This window comes from Phoxinus phoxinus, assembly GCF_949152265.1.
Source record: "Phoxinus phoxinus genome assembly, chromosome: 12".
NCBI lineage: Eukaryota > Metazoa > Chordata > Actinopteri > Cypriniformes > Leuciscidae > Phoxinus > Phoxinus phoxinus.
Genome location: NC_136887.1, coordinates 2321862 through 2334825, shown reverse-complemented (window position 1 = coordinate 2334825; position 12964 = coordinate 2321862). Strand labels below are relative to the sequence as shown.

Sequence of the window (12964 nt, the reverse complement as noted above, 5' to 3'; positions counted from 1 at the left end):
TCGTGTGCATTTTTCTCTCGTGGAGGCATTGGCTGGAGGGGACCAAACACCCTTTCCTCATATGGACGGACCACAGAAACCTCACTTACATCCGGGAGGCTAAGAGGTTGAATTCTTGACAAGCTCGTTGGGCCCTCTTTTTTAACCGATTTAACTTTACTCTTTCCTATCGCCCAGGTTCCAAGAATCTCAGACCAGATGCACTCTCGAAACAGTTTGAGCCACAAGAGGTGGAGTCCGTTCCAGAACCCATTATCCCCACTTCCAGGGTGGTGGCCCCCATCCAGTGGGATATTGAGACGGCTGTCAAGAGGGCCCAACTGCAGCAGCCTTCGTCACTGCTTGCTCCGTTTGTGCCCAGAATAAGGAGCCTAGGACCCACCCTCAAGGCTTGCTGCACACACTTTGTATTCCAAGACGCCCTTGGTCTCACATTTTCTTGGACTTCATCACATGTTTACCACACTCTCAAGGAAATACACCACGCTGGTTAAACTGGGACTTCTGTATAATCACACATGTAGAGACGGACACCACGCTGGTTAAACTGGGACTTCTGTATAATCACACATGTAGAGACGGACACCAGCGCTGGTTAAACTGGGACGTCTGTATAATCACACATGTAGAGACGGACACCTGCGCTGGTTAAACTGGGACGTCTGTATAATCACACATGTAGAGACGGACACCAGCGCTGGTTAAACTGGGACTTCTGTATAATCACACATGTAGAGATGGACACCAGCGCTGGTTAAACTGGGACTTCTGTATAATCACACATGTAGAGACGGACACCTGCACTGGTTAAACTGGGACGTCTGTATAATCACACATGTAGAGACAGACATCAGCGCTGGTTAAACTGGGACTTCTGTATAATCACACATGTAGAGGCGGACACCTGCGCTGGTTAAACTGGGACTTCTGTATAATCACACATGTAGAGACGGACACCACGCTGGTTAAACTGGGACTTCTGTATAATCACACATGTAGAGACGGACACCTGCGCTGGTTAAACTGGGACGTCTGTATAATCACACATGTAGAGACGGACACCAGCGCTGGTTAAACTGGGACTTCTGTATAATCACACATGTAGAGACGGACACCAGCGCTGGTTAAACTGGGACGTCTGTATAATCACACATGTAGAGACGGACACCAGCGCTGGTTAAACTGGGACGTCTGTATAATCACACATGTAGAGACGGACACCAGCGCTGGTTAAACTGGGACGTCTGTATAATCACACATGTAGAGACGGACACCTGCGCTGGTTAAACTGGGACTTCTGTATAATCACACGTGTAGAGACGGACACCAGCGCTGGTTAAACTGGGACGTCTGTATAATCACACATGTAGAGACGGACACCAGCGCTGGTTAAACTGGGACGTCTGTATAATCACACATGTAGAGACGGACACCAGCGCTGGTTAAACTGGGACGTCTGTATAATCACACATGTAGAGACGGACACCTGCGCTGGTTAAACTGGGACTTCTGTATAATCACACATGTAGAGACGGACACCAGCGCTGGTTAAACTGGGACTTCTGTATAATCACACGTGTAGAGACGGACACCAGCGCTGGTTAAACTGGGACGTCTGTATAATCACACATGTAGAGACGGACACCAGCGCTGGTTAAACTGGGACGTCTGTATAATCACACATGTAGAGACGGACACCAGCGCTGGTTAAACTGGGACGTCTGTAGCCAGTGAGTGATGGTCAGACGCTCTCACTCAGCCTGAACACTATTAGCTCTCAATTAATCCTGAAATATGCATGGACTGTCCATTTGGGTTAAAAATGTATGGATGACTGCGGCTCATGATGATTGATGCATTATCCTCTGGTGTGAGCGAGACCGGCTCGATTACACAACACACAACACACTTGTGCTTCAGTCACAGGCAGAAACCTTCCAGGGAAAGGAAATAATAGCTCATAATTTACTTGTTTGAAACACTCACAGCACAACAGCACTCGACTCACAGCTGACATTATAAACACACGCACGCACACACACGCGCGCACACACACACACACACACACACACGCGCACACACGCACACACACACACACACACACACACACACACACACACACACACACACACACACGCACACACACACACGCACACACGCACACACGCGCACACACACACGCGCACACACACACACACACACACACACACACACACACACACACACACACACACACACACACACACACACACACACACACACACACACACACACACACACACACACAGCTGTAGTGTAAGCCAGATTCTGCTTTAGAAGATGATTTGCAGATTCTCAAACACTCTTGTCAGCCGAACCCCTTGGACGTAAAATATTTACTTGAAGTCTCCTTTGAGATCTCAAGTTAATATTTCAATAATTGAACACCACTTTTGGATGTTTATGATTGTCTGATGTTTGTTAATGCTCACACGACAGGCAAGGAAATTAATAAAGCATTTTATTGTTCTTTAGTAAGCGTTGTAGCTGGACTGTAAATGGACAGTTTTTAGTTGTGATTGTGTCTCAGTCCACATTACATTCACAAACTGGTCAAATAGAAAATTATATTTACAATAATAATAATAATAATTCTATTTTACACTGCAAGTTACAATCCTAAATTCTTAACTTTTTGCATTTCAAATCCTCTTTTTGCTTTTATTTTTGAGGAATAAAGTAGGTCTGTGCAACGATTAAATGATTATTGCGAATCTAAAATAAAAGTGTGTGTTTACATAATATATGTGTGTGTGTACTGTGTATAATTATTTTATACACATATGCATGTATATATTTAAGAAATATTTGTATGTATATATATACTGTAAATATATTTATATATAATTTATATTATATATAAATATAAATATTTTATAAATAAATAACACGTTTCTTAAATATATACAAGCATGTGTGTGTATTTATATATACAAAATAATTATACACAGTACACACACACATATATTATGTAAACACAAACTTTTATTTTAGATGCGTGTATGTGTGTGTGTGTGTGTGCGTGTGTGTCTGTGTGTGTGCGTGTGTGTGTGTGTGTGTGTGTGTGAGTGTGCGCGCGGGTGTGTGTGTGTGTGTGTGATAGCCGTGTGTACACACCTCTCTACACGCACAGGTGTGAAGAAGCGTGTGTGTGTGTGTGTGTGTGTGTGTGTACACACCTCTCTACCCGCACAGGTGTGAAGAAGCGTGTGTGTGTGTGTGTGTGTGTGTGTACACACCTCTCTACACGCACAGGTGTGAAGAAGCGTGTGTGTGTGTGTGTGTGTGTGTGTACACACCTCTCTACACGCACAGGTGTGAAGAAGCGTGTGTGTGTGTGTGTGTGTGTGTGTGTGTGTACACACCTCTCTACCCGCACGGGTGTAAAGAAGCGGATGCGTGTGTGTGTGTGTGTGTGTGTGTGTGATAGCCGTGTGTACACACCTCTCCACACGCACGGGTGTGAAGAAGCGGATGTGTGTGTGTGTGTGTGTGTGATAGCCGTGTGTACACACCTCTCTACACGCACGGGTGTGAAGAAGCGGATGTGTGTGTGTGTGTGTGATAGCCGTGTGTACACACCTCTCTACACGCACGGGTGTGAAGAAGCGGATGTGTGTGTGTGTGTGTGTGTGATAGCCGTGTGTACACACCTCTCTACACGCACGGATGTGAAGAAGCGGATGTGTGTGTGTGTGTGTGTGTGTGTGTGTGTGTGTGATAGCCGTGTGTACACACCTCTCTACACGCACGGGTGTGATGAAGCGGATGTGTGTGTGTGTGTGTGTGTGTGATAGCCGTGTGTACACACCTCTCTACACGCACGGGTGTGAAGAAGCGGATGCGTGTGTGTGTGTGTGTGTGTGTGTGTGTGTGTGTGTGTGTGTGTGTGTGTGTGTGTGTGTGTGTGTGATAGCCGTGTGTACACACCTCTCTACACGCACGGGTGTGAAGAAGCGGATGCGTGTGTGTGTGTGTGTGTGTGTGTGTGTGTGTGTGTGTGATAGCCGTGTGTACACACCTCTCTACACGCACGGGTGTGAAGAAGCGGATGCGGATGAAGTCTCCGGCCACCGGAGTGAAGGCCCAGAAGAAGTCCTCCCCCAGATAGAGTGTGTGTGTGTGTGTGTGCGTGAGTGTGTGAGTGTGAGTGAGTGTGTGTGTGTGTGTGTGTGTGCACACACCTCTCTACACGCACGGGTGTGAAGAAGCGGATGCGGATGAAGTCTCCGGCCACCGGAGTGAAGGCCCAGAAGAAGTCCTCCCCCAGATAGGCCTTCTCCAGTGTGAAGTGCTGGTAGGTCTTCAGGCTGGTGGTGACCTCCGCTAGCGGGTTAGCGTGACCTTTATGCAGCGTCTGCTTCCCGAAGTCCTTATCCTGAACACACACACACACACAGTGCTTGGGTGTTCCTGCAATAACTGGAACTTTGTGTCAAAATAAAACATTTCAACTTTTTTTTCTTGTTGTAATATTAAAGTTACGTTTAAAGTGTCTAGATATATATTTTTTAAATGGATAATGGATAAAAAGCAAACATAACCCTCCAAGTAAAGCAGTGCTGAACTGAAATGTGCTAAATGAAACGTATATAAAAATGTTCGGCTGCAGTACCAAACGCTTCCACTAGAGGAACGTCCTCTCGTTCATTTACAATGCGCTCGTTTCTGACCGCGAGCAGCACAAGTGTGTGTGTGTGTGTGTTACTGTCAGGACCAGTTCACCTCCTCCAGTCACGGCCATCATTTATTCCTGTGTTCACACGGCAAGTGCCAAAACCGTTACCAAGATCCGTACCATTCCCATGAAGAAAACTTTCTAAACAAAATGGCCGAACAGCACCCGAGGGTTAAAATGTCAATATCATTTTAATATTCCAGTATATTTACTGGGTTGTGATGTGGATTGACGACAGCTGGAATGCTTTCTGAGTGTTTCTGAAATCAAACCTCAAACACACTTGTGTTTACTCCACAAACTGTAGTGTGAAAACATGTCAAGTTGATACGAAATACATAAGCAGTTGTCTAGAAAATGAATGACTAGCGACACAGAACAACGGCCGTGATTGAGGCAGGGATAAATGGAGCGTCACACACACACACACACACACACACACACACACACACACACACACACACACACACACACACACACACACACACACACACACACACACACACACACACACACACACACACACACACACACACACACACACACACACACACACACACACACACACACACACACACACACACACACACAGGTCACCTTGAGTTTCTGGATCTTCCCGGCGAGGGAGGAGTGTGTCCCGACGTGCTGGAAGAGAGACGGTTTGAAGCGGATGCGCAGGTTTGCTTTCTGACGGTCACAATGTTTCTGTGGGACAGAAGACGTCACTTACATCACAGCACAACTACACACACTCTCATACACACACTCTCAACTAACGGCTCAGGCTAGAACCGAGCTCACGCAGAAGAAGCCGTAAAGCGCTCACACACACACACACACTGCGTCTCACACAGCTCACGGACACTAACCTGAGCTTTCACGTCTCCTTCTGCTTGAGCGACAAATTCACACACAATTATGTCAAAAATAGTACAAACATGGCAAACATAGTCGGTTATGTGTTAAGAGAACGTAATCAGTGAGAAAGTAAACGTGTGTATCAGTGTATTAGATCCGTGCATCCACTCTTAAAGTGACAGAAGCCTAATATTCCTGTGATGTGTGTGTTTATAATGTTCATCACACAACACAGGACAGAGAGTCACACACTGCTCTCGACTGAATAACTCAAGGATTAATCAATAAGGATGTTTAATTAATACAGTGAAGAATAGTGTTATTTTACATTTGCTTACTTTATTAAATTTCCCCTGAAAAATACTATCAGTCCTGAAAAACACAGTTTATTTAATCCGTTATATTGAGTTTATTTGTGCTTTAGCTTGTAATTAGATTTTGTTCTTTATTTAATTACTGACGGTTTACTTGTCTTTAATAATATTGTACATGTATATTAGTTAGGCTAGTAGTTTTAGCTGTGGTCCTGAAATTGGAATAGAGAACTGTAAATATATTAGTGTCATTATCGCCTGCTTTACAAACACAGTTTCAGGGCCGGTAAAAAATATGAATATTTCCGTCAGTCACTGGCAGGTTATCTTTAGGCCCGGTTTCTGAAATGAAATCTGTTGGTCATATAAAGTGACCGTGTCTCTCCAGAAGACTGATTACATGTGTTGGGTTTGGGACTACGGGATGCGAATCATACGGGATTTGACTATTCTGGTTCTGATTTCTATATGATCTATTAGTATTTCTGAGGATGAACCAAACCTCTTCAAAAATTGTCATTTTTGGGATAATATACACTATTCAAAAAGTATTCATTAGGATCATTTATTCATGTGATTAAAACAAATACAGTAAAAAGACTAATATTGTGATATATTATTACAATTTAAACAGATTAAACGGCTCGATGTTCTTCTGAAGCTTCAAGGTTTGGGTTCCTGGACGTTCAGCGGAGAAACAGAAGCAGATTTCATTATGAATATTTATGAACTGCGACTTTAACAGCTAGCTGTGCCATTATTTACCCCTTGTGTTGTGTTGCGGGTCAATTTAACCCGTTTCGATTTTCTAGTTGTTGGAAATACTGGTTAACCTATGTTTTTTTCTTTACTATACGTTCATACTATTACTAATAGTGTCAATTTGACCCTCATAGGCAGCTGTTCAAAAGAAACTGTACAGACACAAAATAAAAACATGTATGTTATGTATGGCAGGGCACTTGTGATGTGAGGTGTGTGTGTGTGTGTGTGCGCCCATCCAGTGCGAGAGCAAAACCAGCGCCGTGTGTAAAGTGCAAGAAATTCATATGCAGAAAACACACACTCGCTGTTTGCTCATCATGTCAGAAGTAATTTCTTGACTTTATGAAATGAGTCTACAAAACAAAAGTTGAGCCAACTTAGGAAAAGTAAACATTATTTTCATTATACAGCTATTTAATTTATCAGTTATGATGTTCTAAGCATAAAAAGTAAAATATATATATATATATGAAAACATAAAAAGTATACTGTTAATCAATAATAATAAAATTTTGTCAAAACAAAACTGTTTTTAAAAATGGTTAAAAAACATTTTCATAAATCATGTTCATATATATATATATTTTGTAATGTTTGACAAATGTTGATATTAAAAGTTTACAAAAAAAAGTTTATTTTAAACTTTATCTCAAAATTATCTTTTTTGTTTTTTATTTTTGACTTTTAGGCAGAAACTGGCTTCCACATGGGAGAGACCTGTTGGTTAACCAATGAATGATGGGAAGAGTATTATAAAATTTTCTTTGGTGCCACAAGTGACATGTGCAGCTTTGTGAATGAATGACTAGGATGCTGTAGTTTTATTTGATGCATTGGTCAACACAAGTTATAGGGCTGAACGCTACTTTATTTTACATTTGCCATAGTCAGTAGCAACAGTAACTAAGGGGGGCGGGGCTTAGCCAAAGGCGAATTAGGGTAAATTTGACCCGCTCCATAAAGGGTGAACACAAAAAACCGAACAGCGCACAAGGGTTAAAGTGAATTTGGTCACTGGCAGATGTTTACGAGGTGAACTGGTTTCAAGACTTTACGCATTCTATTATTATTACAATCAATCTTTACATGTTAAGGAGAGACACGATAATGATTTATATAGTGAATGAACAAATAATATTAAGCATAATTAGAATAAGAAAACAGAGATGTATAATTCTTACCGCGTCTTTTTCTGGGTTGCACACCTTCACCCACATGATGTGGTCCAGCAGCCAATCAATGGGCTTGTCTTTGTAGAACATTAGCATAAACTCCACGATCAGCGGCAGGTCTAACGACTTGAACATCTTCCCTGAAATAAGCAAAGCAGATTGATGACCACGAGACCGCAGACACACATTCAGTCCTGAGGAACTGGACTAGAGTCAGGATCTAAACTCACAACTCAGAACTCAGAACTCAGAACTCAAAACTCAGAACTCAGAACTCAAAACTCACAACTCACAACTCACAACTCACAACTCACAACTCACAACTCACAACCCACAACTCAGAACTCAGAACTCAGAACTCAGAACTCAGAACTCAAAACTCAGAACTCAAAACTCACAACTCACAACTCACAACTCACAACCCACAACTCAGAACTCACAACTCAGAACTCAGAACTCAGAACTCACAACCCACAACTCACAACTCAGAACTCAGAACTCAGAACTCAGAACTCACAACCCACAACCCACAACTCACAACTCACAACTCACAACTCACAACTCACAACTCACAACCCACAACCCAGAACTCAGAACTCACAACCCACAACCCACAACCCACAACTCACAACTCAGAACTCACAACCCACAACCCACAACTCAGAACTCAGAACTCAGAACTCAGAACTCAGAACTCAGAACCCACAACTCAGAACTCAGAACCCACAACTCAGAACTCAGAACTCAGAACTCAGAACCCACAACTCAGAACTCAGAACCCACAACTCAGAACTCAGAACTCACAACCCACAACCCACAACCCACAACTCAGAACTCAGAACTCAGAACTCAGAACTCAGAACTCAGAACTCACAACCCACAACCCACAACTCAGAACTCAGAACTCAGAACCCACAACCCACAACCCACAACCCACAACTCACAACTCAGAACTCAGAACTCACAACCCACAACCCACAACTCAGAACTCAGAACTCACAACCCAGAACTCAGAACTCAGAACTCAGAACTCAGAACTCAGAACCCACAACCCACAACTCAGAACTCAGAACTCAGAACCCACAACCCAGAACTCAGAACTCACAACCCACAACCCACAACTCAGAACTCACAACTCAGAACTCACAACCCAGAACTCACAACTCACAACCCACAACTCAGAACTCAGAACTCACAACTCACAACTCACAACTCAGAACTCAGAACTCAGAACTCAGAACTCAGAACTCAGAACTCAGAACTCACAACTCACAACTCAGAACTCAGAACTCAGAACTCACAACTCACAACTCACAACTCACAACTCACATCTCACAACTCACAACTCACAACTCACAACTCACAACTTAACTCACAACTCACAACTCACAACTCACAACTCACATCTCACAACTCACAACTCACAACTCACAACCCACAACTCAGAACTCACAACTCACAACTCAGAACTCAGAACTCAGAACTCAGAACTCAGAACTCAGAACTCACAACTCACAACTCACAACTCACAACTCACAACTCACATCTCACAACTCACAACTCACAACTCACAACTTAACTCACAACTCACAACTCATAACTCACAACTCACAACTCACAACTCACAACTCACATCTCACAACTCACAACTCACAACTTAACTCACAACTCACAACTCACAACTCATAACTCACAACTCACAACTCACAACTCACAACTCATAACTCATAACTCACAACTCACAACTCACAACTCATAACTCATAACTCATAACTCACAACTCACAACTCACAACTCACATCTCACAACTCACAACTCACAACTCACAACTCACAACTTAACTCACAACTCACAACTCATAACTTATAACTCACAACTCACATCTCACAACTCACAACTCACAACTCACAACTCACAACTTAACTCACAACTCACAACTCATAACTCATAACTCACAACTCACAACTCATAACTTATAACTCACAACTCACAACTCACAACTCACAACTCATAACTCATAACTCACAACTCATAACTCACAACTCACAACTCATAACTCATAACTCACAACTCACAACTCACAACTCACAACTCATAACTCATAACTCACAACTCACAACTCACAACTCATAACTCATAACTCACAACTCACAACTCACAACTCATAACTCATAACTCATAACTCATAACTCATAACTCATAACTCACAACTCATAACTCACAACTCACAACTCATAACTCATAACTCACAACTCACAACTCATAACTCACAACTCATAACTCACAACTCATAACTCATAACTCACAACTTAACTCACAACTTAACTCACAACTCACAACTCACAACTCACAACTCACAACTCACAACTCATAACTCATAACTCACAACTCATAACTCACAACTCACAACTCACAACTCACAACTCATAACTCACAACTCATAACTCATAACTCACAACTCATAACTCATACGCATTTAAACTTTCAACACGGATTTAAACAAGGAACTCCAGGGAGGAGAGATGAAGGAAAAGGAAACACGATTGCAGTCAGAGGAAAGGCGCTCTAGAGTAATTACATCTTCACATTAACGACTCAAGGCTCCTCTGAGGTGGTGCAGCAAATAACTTTAGATGTTCTACATAAATGATACGGTTTTTCTTAAAACATTAAATTAATTCGATTCATCAAATGAAATGAGATCAGATTCAGGAGGAAGGATGTTCTTCATAACTGCGCTTTTATTGCCCTCTAATTAAGTTTTTAAAACCGGTCTGGGTCACAGAGGATCTGATTGGCTGCTGGCTTAGGGCTTGTTGGTAATCTATAATAGAAGAGACATCCGTTTTTATGCATTATGAATTACACTCCGACATCATCAACCACAGAAACGTCCTGCGTCTCCAGATCAACACACATCAGCTCTGATCTGACATCCGCACACACTCATCCCACAGATCAGCTTTCATGCGCATGAAGCCTAAATCATATTACAATATACATGTATCAAATTACATATTACAATATAGCCTGAGTCTAGGAGAGAGCGGGCACAACCTGACGCTCTTACACTTTCTCGGTGTGTGTAAACCTACTTACGGTTTTATTTTTTCCCACGTCTAGTACAATTATGTGGTTATGTTTCATTAACACAGTGTATACTTTTCTCTTGATATATCCAGAAAGAATGGAAGTGGATGTGACAACATGCCCCATATGTGAGGTACATTATAGCATGACCATATGACAGATTAAAATGTTATCTCATCTAATCAAAACAATTTACAAGAGAGGGATGAAAATTCTTATTTAAACTGTAATACACAGATGTTTTTAATGGCTGCTTCATAATTAATAAGCACGTGTGTAGGGGTGACAGGGGTTTTGAGAGGTTTGGCTAAGTGAGAAGTTTGATGTTGTAAAGACTAGTTTAGTATCATCAGTGTAAGACCCACACACAGGCTAACATTGACCACTAGTGCTGAAGTATTGACTCACTCACTCACTCACTCACTCACACACACTCACTCACTCACTCACTCACACACTCACTCACTCACTCACTCACTCACTCACTCACTCACTCACTCACTCACTCACTCACACACACTCACTCACTCACTCACTCACACACTCACTCACTCACTCACTCACTCACTCACTCACTCACACTCACTCACTCACTCACTCACTCACTCACACACTCACTCACTCACTCACTCACTCACTCACTCACACACTCACTCACACACTCACTCACACACTCACTCACTCACACACTCACACACACACTCACTCACTCACTCACTCACTCACACTCACTCACTCACTCACTCACTCACACACTCACACACTCACTCACTCACTCACTCACTCACTCACTCACTCACTCACTCACTCACTCACTCACTCACACACACACTCACACACTCACTCACTCACACACTCACTCACACACTCACTCACTCACACACTCACACACACACTCACTCACTCACTCACTCACTCTCTCACTCACTCACTCACTCACTCACACGCACACTCACGCACACTCACTCACACACTCACACACACACTCACTCACTCACTCACTCACTCACTCACTCACACGCACACTCACGCACACTCACTCACTCACTCACTCACTCACTCACTCACTCACTCACTCACTCACACACTCACTCACACACTCACTCACTCACTCACTCACTCACTCACTCACACACTCACTCACTCACTCACTCACTCACACACTCACTCACTCACTCACACACTCACTCACACACTCACTCACACACTCACTCACACACTCACTCACTCACACACTCACTCACTCACTCACTCACTCACTCACTCACACACACTCACTCACTCACTCACACACTCACACACACACTCACTCACTCACTCACTCACTCACACGCACACTCACGCACACTCACTCACACACTCACACACACACTCACTCACTCACTCACTCACTCACTCACTCACTCACACGCACACTCACGCACACTCACTCACTCACTCACTCACACACTCACTCACACACTCACTCACTCACTCACTCACTCACTCACTCACTCACTCACTCACTCACTCACTCACTCACTCACACACACACTCACTCACTCACTCACTCACTCACTCACACACTCACTCACTCACACACTCACTCACACACTCACTCACACACTCACTCACACACTCACTCACTCACACACTCACTCACTCACTCACTCACTCACTCACTCACTCACTCACTCACTCACTCACACACACTCACTCACTCACTCACTCACACACACACTCACTCACTCACTCACTCACTCACTCACTCACTCACTCACTCACTCACACACACTCACTCACACGCACACTCACTCACTCACTCACTCACTCACTCACTCACTCACTCACTCACTCACTCACTCACTCACTCACTCACTCACTCACTCACTCACTCACTCACTCACACACACACACACACACATAAACTGAATGAACACTGAACAGACAAAGTCAAAAAGAATGCTATCCAGACAGAATGATTTAAGATCAATAATTAATTAGAATAAATATTTCAACATGAATAAATGTATAAAACAAAGAGCAATAAACTCCTCATAGATCTTCTA

At 43.0% G+C, this 12964-nt stretch overlaps 1 protein-coding gene across 1 annotated transcript in view; it reads right to left on the bottom strand.

Moving 5' to 3' along the window:
• The window catches only part of mgat4b (alpha-1,3-mannosyl-glycoprotein 4-beta-N-acetylglucosaminyltransferase B), a 189845-nt gene that overhangs the window by 14348 nt on the left and 162533 nt on the right, over positions 1-12964 (bottom strand). The window contains exons 9-11 of the mRNA XM_079629730.1: positions 7836-7966; positions 5315-5422; positions 4224-4417 (exon numbers count right to left, since the gene is read on the bottom strand). Of these exons, the coding sequence (XP_079485856.1) occupies positions 4224-4417; positions 5315-5422; positions 7836-7966 (433 nt within the window). The remainder of the gene's footprint in view (positions 1-4223; positions 4418-5314; positions 5423-7835; positions 7967-12964) is intronic.